We start from the raw sequence: 15222 nt of genomic DNA, 5'->3' as shown, positions 1-15222 counted from the left end.
GATATTATTTTGCTTAATAAATTGGAGATATATATATGTAATTTAGTACTTTTATCATTATTATTTGGTTTTTCTCAATTAGTGAAATTGAAACTTTGAAAATAAATATTTGTTGTTTAATTTTTCTGTTTATATTTTTCAGGAAAGTCTACAGGTAAAAATGATGATACAGTTGCTTAATTTTTAATGAAATATAGCTAATATTTTACATAACAACCATGGGATTTTATTATAGCTGAGATATAGAAAATACACTGTTTATGAGATTATCATATTGAACTATGGCAAAAGTAATTTCAGTTGAGTTGTTACACTATATGAAATTGAAACATTTTACTTTGAAATTTTTAAATTATATTACTCTAGATACTTAAAAAATAAAAATTAAAAACAATTTTATATTTTATTAAAAATAAAAGAATTTTGATATTGGCTGAGGGCTAAGAAGCAAAATAAGACCATTTTGTCTTCCTTTACCATTTTTTCTGTCACTTATATTCAGGCCTCCTAGAAAATAGGATTTATGTGTCAACTGGCAGAATTTTATGGGATAGAAATGGTCTGGCTAATGATGGTCTGGCTAATCTCACTCTATCCCTTACATAAAATATTTAGGGTTTCTGGATACTAGAAACCATATTTTATACATTACTATAGTTAATATTTTGAGATAAAGATTTTTCAATTGAAAAATAAATTTTATTTTTATTTTATTTAGAAAATTAAATTTAACAGTGTGAGATAAAGTTTTGGTAGGCAGCACTGATAGAATTTATAAGGGGAACTTGAGAGAATAAATTAAATTTGTAGCTTGAGTTGACTAGTATAATACTAGCATTAAATGAAATGGGAAATATAAAGAGGAGCATATTGTTCTAGTAAATTTTTATTTCCAATTTTTTTTTAAAACTAGAAAACATTTTAAAAGATTATGAACAATTTTTATATTTCTTGAAAATATAAATTGGACAAAGTGAATATTTTGTATTAATACATATTCCATGCTATTCAATTTTTTTCTCTCTCTCACACACATAAACTTAAATTTGTTTCATTGATAACCCACTGCAGACATGCTTAACGATATCACAATCCTGACCCTTGACATAGCTTGCCATCGCAGAAATGAATATAGTTGGATATTTGGTAAGGGAAGAGAATATAATCAAAACCCCAGAAAAAGAAGATATAGAAAACAACAACAACAACAAAAAACTAGATGGAGAACAGAGAGGTTTACCCATTTTATTTCCAGTTAAGAATCACTGAACAGAAAACCAAAGGGTCTCTGAATTAATCACTAGAATTTACACTGATTATTTCTTCAACATCAATGTAAAGTTTGAGAATGACATATTCTACTCTGTAAGATTTTACTTCCACAAGGAGTGCAGCAGAGATTCTCAGCAAGTTTCATCCAGTCTACTCTTGACCAGCATTTTAACATACTCAATATAATGCATGCTAAGTGGTAAATAATCTGCTAAGTAAGTATTTGGTGGGGTTTGGCAATGAAATGAATAATTCCTTAAAAATAGCCTACAGAAATCAATGGTATTCACTCTGAAATTATTTAATAAGTTGTTTGAAGAGTTATGTTTCCTTCCTAGTGCTTTTGAAGATACACTGTTGCCACTTTAAAAAAGAATCTAAAAATATATTTTAGTCATCTAGTGCAACTGAGGTTTTGTTTGCAATTTACAACATTGTTCCATGTGTCCTGGCTGTAACACACTATCTGTTGAATATTAATTAGTTGATATATGACAGGGGTTGCTATATTAAATCAATAAATTTATTTTGGTATAATCTTGTTTTTACCCTCTGGAGAATATTGTTGGTTTTTACCCTCTGGAGAACAAAAGTATAAATAAATCTATCTGTGTAAATGCAGATGGCTTCACTTCGAAGGAAAGTTAAAAATGTGCAGTGTATTTTTACTTTATAAAAATGCTTAAAACTTGTTTTAGTTTTCCATGTTCTTATAAGATGAAAACTTTATACTTTTCTAGATGCTGCTTAATTATTAGGTCACAAAATTTGCCCTAATAGTTTTAAAATAAAAGAAAAATATATTATTAATTTCTTTCTCAAACCTTTTTGAAGCTTTCTGTCTTCCAACAGGGGAAGATGTAATAGAAACCCCACATAAGTAAAGTTTATACAAGAAATTTTAGAAAAGCTATGATAGTTATGCATTGGTAAATAATAAAACTTCTATTCTCTTTGCCACCTGTATCACTTATATGATATAACACATTTACCTGTTTGCTAAATTTATTATGCATTGTCTCTTATCATTTAATAAGTATATTAAAGTGTTTTAAATTGGTTGTTATGTAAGTTGTTTGGACCTTTAACTAATTTTCTTTTTCTTTTTCTTTTCTCTCCCCAGAAAGGATGGCATTATAAATCCAATACAAACATCCTCTTCTCAATTTTAAACTTTGGTTGCTTATAACTGAAGCAATCATGGTGAACCTGAAGAAAGTGGTGCACTCGTTTCTGTAAGGATGTTATTATTTATTATGTTTTAAAAGATAATGTTTTTATTATAGCTTTTGCTCAAAAATGTTTGAAAGGTTTTTATATGATCATTCACATGTATTTGCCTCAATCTTCATAAATAACTTTTGTTGCAATAGACTAATATTATGGTTGTTTCCTATTTAAAACCAATAAATGGAAAAAAATAATTTCAAATCCAGTTAAACACAAATACCCGTGTATTCAAACAAGTAATATGAAAATGATACCTTCAATTTAAAAATAATCTTAATGCCCATGATTGTTACCTCCATAGTTAAAACCTAGAAATTGGAAGATTCTTTTTCTCTTCCTGTGTAAACTGAACAGCCAAGAGATTAAAATGTCTTTATAAGTCTATTTTTATAAAGAATATTTGAGGTTGCAAAAGAATAAATCAGAAATGAGGGAGTAGGGGTAGGAGGGTGTAGCTGGACAGAAGACAACAAAACCATTTTTGGATATTGTGATAGAATGACCAATAGTTAAAATTACTGCAATGCAACATAAAAAGGATAACTGGACTGACCAGATGGTGATGCAGTGGATAGATCAGTGGAATAGGAAGCAGAGGACCAAGGATCAAAACCCCAAGGTTGCCGGCTTGAGCGCAGGCTCATCTGGTTTGAGCAAGGCTCACCAGCTTGAGCCCAAGGTCGCTGGCTCGAGCAAGGGGTCACTCGGTCTGCTGTAGTCCCCTGGTCAAGGCACATATGAGAAAGCAATCAATGAACAAGTAAGGTGCCACAACGAAAAACTGATGTTTCTCATCTCTGTCCCCTTCCTGTCTGTCTTTTCCTATCTGTCTCTCTCTCTCTCTCCTTCTCTGCAAAAAAAAAAAAAAAAAAAAAAAAAAAAAAAAAAAGGATAAGTAAAGAATAGGATTTAAGTATTTAAGTACTGAGCAATTCTAAGCATGATCTAATCCAGGCGTACCTTTTTTTTTTTTTTTTACTTAGAAAAATGTAAGATTGGTTTCTTCTAAACCTAATCTCTGAGGACTGGGGCATTAAAGAACTGATCCAAGGCTTTATAAACTCTGACCGATACTGTGCAAAAGCCCTGAAATTGCCCTTCTTCTTTCTATGTAGTCTCCTCTATAATTCATGTAAAAGAGTTCACTCAGGAAAACACTTACTGAGTAGTGTAGGTACAAAATATATCAACATTATAACTTCTACAGTATGCACCCTGTAGCCCATCTTGGATGTCATTATCCATAGTAGTCATGATAATCTCAAGAATGTGTGATTTCAATAGAACTAGAACCGACATGAAAAGAACAAAGCAGACCATGATAAAGAAGAGTCAAGCTTGATCAGGTGGTGGAGCAGTGGATAGAGCATTGGACTGAGTCACAGAGAACCCAGGTTCAAAACCTTGAAGTTGTCAGCTTGAGTGCGGGCTCACCAGCTTGAGCATGGGGTCGCTGGCTTGAGCGTGGGATCATAGACATGACCCCATGGTCACTGGCATGAAGTTAAAGGTCACTGGCTTGAGCAGGGGATCCCTCACTCTGCTGTAGCCCCTCCCCCCATCAAGGTATGTAGTATGAGAAAGCAGTCAATGAACAACTTTGGAGCCACAACGAAGAATTGAGACTTCTCATCTCTCTCTCTTCTTGTCTATCTGTCCCTGTCTGCCTCTCCCTCTGTCTCTGTGTGTGTGTGTCTCTGTCTCTGTCACAAAATAAAGAAAAGAAAAGAATAGTCAGGTATAAGAAAATGAATAGAAAAATGTTCCATGCAACTGTGCCAACTCAGTATTTGGCCGTTGATCTATATACCAAAATGCAGGATTACTTTAAAGGATACCAAATTATTCTGGTATGAAATTAAATATCTACTTTTTCTTTCATTCTATTAAACAAGGATCATTCATCTCTTCCTTTTACAAGTTTTTAATTGAAATTTATCGGGGTGACTTTTTTTGTCATATGCTATGGAAAACTCAGTAGATTTAAAAATAAGCAGGGCATCCTTGGCTGTGTTGCTCAGTAGTTAAAGTATCATCTCAATACACCAAGGTTGGAAGTTCAGTCTATATCAGGACACATAGAAGAATCAACCAAGAAATGCATAAGTAGAACAATAAATTGATGTTTCTCTTTCTTTCTCTCTCTCTAAAATCAATAAATATATTTTTTTAAAAAGCAGAGCAGAAACAAACTTATAGATACAGAAAACATTCTGTTGGATGTCAGGTGGGAGGGGTGTTGGGGGAATGGATGAAAAAGGTGAAAGGATTAAGGAGTACAAATTGGTTGTTACACAATAGTCATGAGGATGTAAAGTACAACATAGGGAATATAGTCAGTAATATTCTAATAACTATGTATGGTGCCAGGTGGGTGTGAGACTTATGAGGATAATCACTTAATAAGTTACATAATGTCTAAGTACTGGGTTGTACACCTGTAACTAATATATAACATTGTACATTAACACTAATTTAAAAAAAATATTTAGAAAAGACTTGCACTGGTCAAAGATAAGATAATTGGAGCATTAATAAGAAAAACTTCAATGTATTTGAAATACACTAAATAGTTTAAATAATTAACTCATGTGACACTTGAAAAATAAGCAAGCTTGAAGTGTCTGATCCAGTCATTGCTGTCCTCCCTTCCTGTTTTCTTTGCAGACTCTGGTTTGATGCTGAACTGAGCATACCTGTATTACCCGAGTCTAGTGGAACAAATTCCCAGTTGTATGACCTTAAACTGCACTGTAGAATCTGTAGCTTTGAATAACTACTGAGCTGCCACTGTTCACTCTTTGAAATTTTTCATTAAAGAAGGATGTCAGGCATGAAAGAGGCTAATCCTTAGAACATTTTGTCATAAGCAGATTGTTGGTCCAGAGGCCATGGTTTGACCAAGATTGTAAATGTGAATGATATCTGTCCAAAGTCTCTTAGCTTGACTTAAAGCTGATTGCCTCTTTTGTAAATTATTAAGCTTTAAGTGTAGCCAAATAATCTTATTTCTAGTTTTTAGTTTTTTACAAAATAACTTTTTTTTGCAAAAACCTAAGTTGAACTAAAAGTTTATGCCATAATAACAGCTGATTTGTGTACTTGTTAAAGATAACTGTTGTATCTGTTGTGTATAAAAACATAATTTTTTCAAAAATAAAGCAAAAACCTCATCAGTTGCTTTTGGAGTAAAATAAATAAAAATAATTAAAATGTACTCAGACTTTTAAATCAAATTATTATTTTGTTTATCTATTAAGAATATAAAATTATATTTTCAAAAAAATTTAGTAACAATGAATATATTATTTATACTGTTTTCAAAAGAACTTGTAATTTGGGTGTATATACAATTTATAAGCTTCTGTGGGCTTAATAACCATTGATATAAACTTTAAGAGCAAGATCTAAATTACTCCTCCTTTGTAAAATAACTATATGTTTCATTGAGCATGTAAAGGTTAGAAATTAAGCTTAATTACAAGATAGCCAATTTTTATTACAAACCTATAAAAGCGAGATTGAACTACAATAAAACTCGTAATACTTTGCCCATAAGTAGAACTCAATAACAATTTATTAAAATGAATTGAAGTAAAACCAGGGAACTGATGTAAATACTCATAAGGATCTTACCCAGCACTACTACTTTACTTTATAATTTGCAATAAATGGATTTAGATTCTATAAACTTCCTCAGTAATTCACTGTTTGTCTGATGGGCTCTTTAATATAATTTAAGTATACCTGATCAATAGAGGTATACTTGAAGTGGTTGTCTACCCCAAAGTTCTAAGACACTCAAATTATAAAATTTACAATTAGACAGTTTTTAATGTTTCGTTGTTTTTTTTAAGTGAGAGGAAGGGAGGCAGGCAGAGACAGACTTTCGCATGAGCCCTTACAAGGATACACTCAACAAGCCCACTAAGAGATGATGCTCTGCCTATCTGGGGCCTTGCTCCACTTGCAAGTGGAGCCATTTTTTTAGTGCCTGAGTCGGAGGCTGTGGAGCCATCCTTAGCACCTGGGACCAACTTGCTCCAGTGGGTTCCTGGCTGCAGGAGGGGAGGAGGAGGAGAGAGAGAGAGAGAGAGAGAGAGAGAGAGAGAGAGAGAGAGAGAGATATGAGAGGGGGAGGGGTAGAAAAGCAGATAGTCACTTCTCCTGAGTGCCCTGCTTGGAATCAAACCTGGGACTTCCACACACTGGGCGAAGTTCTACCGCTGAGCCAACTGGCCAGAACCTTAATGGAGTTTATGTGAAATTTTATTATGCATTCTCCTATTATTTTTAGAGAAATATGAAAAGATTTAGATGTTTTTACAATTTACTTTTAAAGTGTGAGGTCAGATTGCATATTTTATTAAGACTTTATTCTCTGAACGTAAGGATAGATATATTATTTGAGATTCTGCATCTGACAACTGAAGATGCAATATCTTATTGTGAGAATAAAGTCTTGTAGGACTATTTGAGATGATCACAATGTAATTTAAACTAGAAAAAAAATTTTAATGCCAGGAGAATAATCTTTTTGCTTTGGTTTTTTGTTTGTTTTTATTTGTTTGTTTAATTCTGTAAGCCAGCAAAGACCATAGGTTTAAATTTATTATATGAACCTAGCTCTGCATAAATAGGTATTGTCTTAAAGTAAAACCAGGACTTAAATTCTTAAGAGATTTTAAAATACATGAATTGAGGTATGGTTACTATAAAAATACTTTTGTTTAACTTTGAAGGAAGAAAGAAGGTAAGTTCCAACATTGACTAAGGGCTTCTTATGAAAAAATTACTACTTCAGGAATACACACATAATTTAATTTTTACAACAATTAGGCGATATAGACTATCCCCATTAGACAGATGAGAAAATTAATGTTGTGAGAGGTTAAGTGACTGGTCATAAAAATTATTGAGATCATGTAGCCATAACATTGGCCACATGGCAAATGCAAAAAATACAGTGACAAAATAATCAAAGCTGAGAGCAAATATCTTGCTTCTATTCAGTTGGTCTTTTGTTTCAATAATTTCTATTCATATTAAACAAATTAATTATCATAGAGGACTTAAATAATGTATTATTTTAGCTTTTTTTATATTCCAGAAAAATAATATGGCCTACATTTGAAAGAACTTATTGATTACTTCTCATTGTTTGATGAAAATTATTATGTATGTCTCTCCCCTCCATGTTTCTTAGAATATGTTAGCTGTGACTAATGAGAAAGTAGATGACTGAAGTATTAGTTTTATATATTTTATAGAATATAAACTTAAAATATTTCGCCTGACCAGGTTGTGGTACAGTGAATAGAGCATTGGACTGGGACATAGAGGACCCAGGTTCAAAACCCTGAGGTCACCAATTTGAGTGCGGGGTGGCTGGCTTGAGCGTGGGATCATAGACATGACCCTATGGTCACTGGCTTGAAGCCCAAGATTGCTGGTTTGAGCAAGAGGTCACTTGCTCTGCTGTAGCCACCCTCCCTGCTGTGAAGGCACATATGAGAAAGCAATCAATGAACAACTAAGGTGCTGCAATGAAGAATTGATGCTTCTCATCTCTCTCCCTTCTTACCTGTGTGTCCCTATTTGTCTCTCTCTCTGACTCTCTCTCACTGTCTCTAAAAAACAGGATATAAAATTAAAATATTTTTATTTCTTTATTATCTTAAAATACATAGTATATTAATAAGATATGAGAAATAATTTTAAATACATTATAAAATTATTATATTTTTTAGTTAAGTTTAAATAATGCGAATTATATTTCAGTCTAAGTGTTACAGTTTGGGTTTAGAAAGTATGGTGTGTGGACATGTTCGTGTATATAATAGTACAGACATAAGATGATTATTATAATCACAATCATCTAGTTTTCTGATTGGTAACAAGCAATGAGTCAATCAAATCACACATATTTTTTTCCTGTGTAGAGATATTTTACATTCAAAGACCAAGTGAATGAGATGATAAAAGCATTTATACAGACCTCATAGACTCTCTTCTTCATTTTCTTAATGATTGATTGATTGATTTTAGAGAGAGGAGAATGAATAGAGACACATCAATTTGTTGTTCCACTTATTTCTGCATCCATTATTTATGTATTCGCTGGTTGATTTTTCCAAGTGCCCTGAACCGGGGTTGATCTTGCAACCCTGGCATATCAGAACAAGACTTTATTCAACTGAGCTACCTGGCCAGTGCTGAAAAGTCATAGTTTGAATATTGTAATGTTATGTGTTTCATCTCCCCAATTCCAGGAAAAATATGACTTCAATTTTTTACATACAACATTATTCACCACATATTGTACCAGTACAAGAAATTTTTCCCTTATAAATATTAACAACCATTACATAGTCTAGTTGTTGCTTAACTTTTATTAAATAACTATTATAGAACATAGATACACATAAGACAATCACAAAGAGATAATAATCTTTAATTTTAAGCAGGAAATTTTGAATATGCTCTGTCTTATTAAAATAAATGTTAGTTTTATTAGACACATTAAGTACTTACACTTTGAGAAGATACAATGTATTTAACTTGAATAAATTTCATATCACTATTGGGAGGAATTAATTTGGAACACATAAAACATAATCACATTCATCTCTTTTGCATTAGTTTACAATTTAGCCTGAAGTTCCTACTAGTAGAATCTACTGAAGTACTATAATGAGAAATGCATCCTTTAAGTGATTTAAGAGATGTTTCCAGCATAAGAAAGCAGCAAACTCACAGGAATTAATTATCAATATATACCATTTCCTAGACTACAACTAGCCCCAGAAAACATAAGAAAGATATGTGAAGAGTGTCAGATAAATTTAAAACACAGACATTAAAAAACTATGAGACAACATGAAGTAACTCTGGACTGTGAGAAAGTAAGAAGAGTTCTAAAAAGAAATAATGAATATCTACCATTGTGTCTCTTTCAAAATCTTGCCTGAAGTTGGTCTGATGGCGACTTATTCTTTCACAGTTTTTGATTTTAAGAAAGAAACAATTTCCAATACTCTTGTCATGGTACTAGACAAGTATAGTATATTATATTGTCATGGTATAGTATATTATCATGGTATATTAGATACTTAGAAGAAAATCTTCTTTTCATTCTGTTTTCAGTTGTCTATAAGGATGTCTAGAAAAACTGAATATTTTAAAAATATAAAGAATAAACCATTACAACAAATAAAGCAGCAATGTGGTTTAAAATTACTTGCATAAAGTAAAAGTTTAAAATACAGGCTTTGAAATCAGTGAGACCTGAATATGTATCCCTCCCCTGCCACTTACTGATTGTACTGCCTTGAGAAAGTTACATAACCTCTCTGAACCTCAGGGTCTTCATTTACAAAATGGATCTAAATTAGTATTGACCTCATGAGGTTATTGTATACAGTCAAATGAGATTATGGATATATATTTCAGTAAGCTATGTGCCTAACTCATAATAAGCACACAATAAAGAGTATTTTGTGTATATAAAATTATAGTGAGGTTTAATTAAAAGAGTAAAAATGATGATAATGGTAGTGATGATGATTTCTGAAAGAAAATAAATTGTTTTGTGTGAGTGATGCATTGTGTTGTTCGTATGGAAAACAATACAATAATAAATAATTATACAAGAATAAACTCTGTGTTTTCCATACTCACAACTGTAAACCTAATTTAAACCCACCCTATATAATATGAACCTCATTATTTTTTTTCTTTATTTTCAGTGTGCACCTAATTGGCCTCTTGGTTTGGCAATGCGATATTTCTATAAGCCCAGTTAGAGCCATAGTAACTGACATTTTCAATACCTCCGATGGTGGACGCTTCAAATTCCCAGACGGGGTACAAAACTGGCCAGCAATTTCAATCGTCGTAATAATAATCTTGACAATAGGTGGCAACATTCTCGTTATCATGGCAGTAAGCATGGAAAAGAAACTGCACAATGCCACCAATTACTTCTTAATGTCCCTAGCCATTGCTGACATGCTAGTGGGACTACTTGTCATGCCACTGTCTCTGCTTGCAATCCTTTATGGTAAGTACAATTTTATTATTTTTTCAGTCTCAGACTATGTTCTGAATTTGTGTCAAGTATCACAGTAAACACTCATAAAGGTAATTATTTTGCTTGTATCATTTGGAAAATGAAGAAGAAAGCAAATTGTGTGGCAGAAGGAAATAAATGTGTGTGTGATATTTATTAAATAAATCAGTAGCAGTCTTCAAAATGCAAAACAGACATTTTATAATATAGTATGATTATACATAACTAGTCTATTATTTCTCAGTGTCATCTGTGAACAATAACCGTTGCCTCGCAATGGAAGAATGGTGGAAATATGCCCTTATCCCTATGCTCTGGGAAGTATATATACCTAGTACTATCTCTTATACAAGAAGGTAAAAGAGGTTCATCATTTTTAATAAATATATTTTAAGTAACCTTTTAAGTGTTGCCAAACAAAGTGACTGGCACATAATAAGCTCTCAATAACAACTATTCTTTGTAAAATCTACAGTCTATGTTTTTACAAGGAGACAGGTGATAACAAATTAATTAGTAATATATAAATTCAAGATCACATTATTGCAATAAAAAATCAGACAATGAAAGTTTTGATATATTGATTTTTACAGCGGTTTTATTTTTTTTTAATTTTGTGCCATCTCTATGTCCTATTTGTTTTAACTTAGATTTTGTTTCTATTTAATATTTATAATGACCAAGTAAAACGTCTTCTACAAACTACAAAAAAAAATTTTTACTAAGCAATTGGAGAACTCAGTTTGGATTGAATTGCTGATATGCTTATCTCACTCCCTGTTCTCCAGAGTGTCTAATGGAATTGAACTGGAAGGAATGATACTGAAAGTGGACCTAGTTCTCAAATCCTAAAAATAATTTCTCATGAAACTTAAAAAAATATTTATTCTGTTCTAAATACAGAGGGATAATGGATTATGTAAATAAACATTTTATAAATGGTATTCTAAAAAAAAATCTGCTTTTCTTATCTTCAGTGATGCATTAACCTCAAAGCGTAAATATTTTACCAGCTCAGTGAGCATTGTACCACTCTATGACTCCAAAACTACTGAAGAAAAGCTTACTAAAACCGATGTGCTTTAGAAGGTATACTTTGTCTTTTATTGTCTGCTTCATTTTACCAGTTTGTGCCTTAAAAATATATATAGGTGATCAAAAAGCATGGCATTAACTTATAGCCAAATCTTGTAACACATCCATCTCTTTATCCCATAAGAAAGAGCAAGAAGAGATAAAAGTACACAATACCATCACCAAATTTGGGAAATAATCAAATTACAAAATATCTGTAAGCAGAAAAATAAGCAGGAGATCACAATGAACTATCTATCTATTAGGCTCCCAGCATATGCTGCTGTGTAGATGAAGGGCAGCCCAGGAAACACTGCATGAAAGAAGAGGGAAGATAGTATAAAGATTAAGATTGATACAAAATCACTGCAAAAGAGAAAATTTACACTGTGAGGGCTAAAACAAAATAATTTCCTTTCTACTATCTAAGTTTTTCTAGTTGGGCTAATCAAATAAACAGAGTGATAAACAAGAGAAAATAAAATCTTTAATATATGTGCACCGGGAATTCACATATGCATGAAAATTTCAAAATAATGAGGCAAAATTGGATATATATGTCTTTCATACAAAGGAGAAAAAGAAAGCAATGGGATCTTATATTTCAAAAGTGAGAATGGGCAGTTTACCAGTAGTTGAGGAAGAACATACATGGCAATCAAAGTGTTGTTTCAGGGGGACACGAGGGGTGATCTAGCTACCAGGTTCTTCTTTGAACCCTCTCATCCACCATACTCAATTCAAATTCGGCTAAGGGATCATTCTAAGATTTCCATCCTGAAACAAGACTTTACTTCTTTTAGGCAGAAAAGGGTGGAGGGGCAAAGTTTTTTTCTGAGTCATTTGTTTCTTAACAACCAAAAAGCAGTTTTGAGGGTGCAAAACTTTGATTTCCTTCAACCTCAAGTATGAAAATTTTCAAGTTTTTCTGCAAGCACAGCCATGAGGGAAGTGACATAAAAATGTACATAGGACTCAAGAAGGCAGTCGTGGAAAAATAACTCCTTGGAGATATAAAAGGGTAAAAAAAAAATAGAGAGTTTAATATTTTTAAAAATGCACAACAAAGGGAAAAAGAGAAGCAAGAGGGAAAAGTTATCACTTTACAAGACCAAAGAAATGTCAACATGTAAGTATTCATCAACCCTTCCCACTACAGTTCCCACTGTACCCCAAAAGCCCTCCAGTAGAAAATCCATACTTGTCATATGGGAAGATGGTACGATTGAGCTTAGAACCACCCACAAACTGCAGCCATGTTCATACAAATTCAAGGATGAAACCAATCTTAATCTATAACAAACTACAATAATAAACTTATTTTAAAAATAAAAAATGACAGTAGTCAGTGCTGACTTTTTACTGAATGAGTAAATAAAAAGTCATCAAAATAAAAAAATAAAGCAGAACATGAGAATTTAAAAAGGCATTTGAAATATTTCCATCAATAAAAATATAGTCAAGAAAAAAAATATAACAAAATACCTGAAACCAAATTAAATTTCCTTAAACAAGCATTTGCATGTATTTAATTTTAAAGCTAAGACAAAAATGAAAGTGGCATAAAGACAGAAGACTACTGTTATATGATATATATACTTTGTTATATACTCTATCACATTAGAAATAATGCAATTAAAAATTGAGATAAGAGAAAAAAATAAGCAGAAAGTAGAATAATTTTATTGATTTTTATAATTAAAAGGTGGATTTAAATGTTACAAAAAACTTGAAAAATCAAATATAATTAATTTAATAAGAAAACAAAGGTCTAAAAGTATTACAAATTATATTAATAAAATATGATATAAAGTTACCAGGAGTGTAAAATTTTAAGCCTTCCTAAAATCAACAGATATTTAATTACAGCAGAGGGGGAAAAAATTAAATAGAGGAAGAAATACACACTAAAAAACAATGTTCTCAACATTATACCATGATGTAATATGACAGAGTTGAAAACAGTAATAGCAATATCAGTAATAGCAATTAACTTGAGTGAACCTAACTCACTTTTATGCTAAGTAAAATAAGCCAGGCAGAGAAAGACAAATATCACATGATCTCACTCATATGTAGAGTCTTATGAACACAATAAACTGATAAGCAAAATATAAACAGAGGTAGAAAAATAAAATATTTTGAATTTGGCTTACAAAAAAAGATCTAACTATATTCTTTATATGAAAATAACACTTAAAACTCAGTGATTCATAATGGCTAAAAATAAAGGAATAAACAAAGATACATCAAGAAAATAGAAACAATAAGAAAAGAGTAATTGTGATCTTGATGTGTGACATAGTAAATTTCAGGAGAAAAAAACATTAAGAAAGAAAAAGAAGGATGATATTTTATAACAATAAAAATATGCTTGTAATAAAAATCAAAATTAACAACAAAAATATAGCAAACAATATCTATATCCCCAAAAACTCAATAATACCCCTATAAAGCAAAACTAAAGAACATGAGAGGATACATTTATGTAGATACATCCTACTACTAGGAGATTTTTTTTTTTATTTTATTTATTTATTTATTTTATTTTTTATTTTTCCGAAGCTGGAAACCGGGAGAGACAGTCAGACAGACTCCCGACAGGGATCCACCCGGCACGCCCACCAGAGGTGACACTCTGCCCACCAGGGGGCGATGCTCTGCCCCTCTGGGGCATCGCTCTGTCGTGACCAGAGCCACTCTAGCGCCTGGGGCAGAGGCCAAGGAGCCATCCCCAGCGCCCGGGCCATCTTTGCTCCAATGGAGCCTCGCTGCGGGAGGGGAAGAGAGAGACAGAGAGGAAGGAGAGGGGGAGAAGCAGATGGGCGCCCCTACTGTGTGCCCTGGCCGGGAATCGAACCTGGGACCCCTGCACACCAGGCCGACGCTCTACCACTGAGCCAACCGGCCAGGGTCTACTAGGAGATTTTTAATACTCAGTATATGTGTTTATACTGTATTATACCCTATTAAATGAAATTATTTATTTCATGACTATATATAATATATAATATACAGTATATATTTATATATACTGTGTATTATATTTTCTTCCTCTATTCATGTGTCAATGGATATTTAGGTAGTTTCTACATTTTGGATATTGTGAATAGTGCTGCAAGGAACATAGGAATGCTTATATCTCAAGATTTGTATTTCAGTTCTCTTGAATAAATATCCGGAAGTGAGATTGTTGGATTATAAGATAGTTCTATTTTTAATTTTTTAAAATGACTGATACTGTTTTCTATACCAGCTTCACCAACCTTTTTCCACCCATAGAATACAAAGGTGCCCTTTTTTCCATATCCATGCCACTACACTTTGTTGATTTATTGATGATATCCACCTTGAAAGGTAAGGTGTAAAGTGATATCTCATTGTAGTTTTGATGTACATTTCTATGCTCAGTAGTGATGCCAAACACCTTTCTGTATGTTTATCGGTTATTTGTATACTATCTTTGGAGAAATATTAATTCAAGTGCATTGCCCATTGTTAAATGAAGAGATCAGTTTTTAAAAAATTGAGTTGCAGGAATCCCTTATGTATTTTGGGGACTAATCCTTTATCAA

The 15222-nt window shown here is 32.3% G+C and overlaps 1 protein-coding gene across 1 annotated transcript in view; it reads left to right on the top strand.

Moving 5' to 3' along the window:
* Positions 1-2472: 2472 nt before the first annotated feature.
* The window catches only part of HTR2C (5-hydroxytryptamine receptor 2C), a 206535-nt gene continuing 193785 nt past the window's right edge, over positions 2473-15222 (top strand). Inside the window, exons 1-2 of the mRNA XM_066249877.1 lie at positions 2473-2507; positions 10251-10564. Coding sequence (XP_066105974.1) covers positions 2473-2507; positions 10251-10564 — 349 coding nt within the window. The remainder of the gene's footprint in view (positions 2508-10250; positions 10565-15222) is intronic.

Source organism: Saccopteryx bilineata, chromosome X (assembly GCF_036850765.1).
Source record: "Saccopteryx bilineata isolate mSacBil1 chromosome X, mSacBil1_pri_phased_curated, whole genome shotgun sequence".
Classification (NCBI taxonomy): domain Eukaryota; kingdom Metazoa; phylum Chordata; class Mammalia; order Chiroptera; family Emballonuridae; genus Saccopteryx; species Saccopteryx bilineata.
The sequence above is the reverse complement of the archived record's forward strand: the minus strand, read 5'-3'. Positions and strand labels throughout refer to the sequence as shown.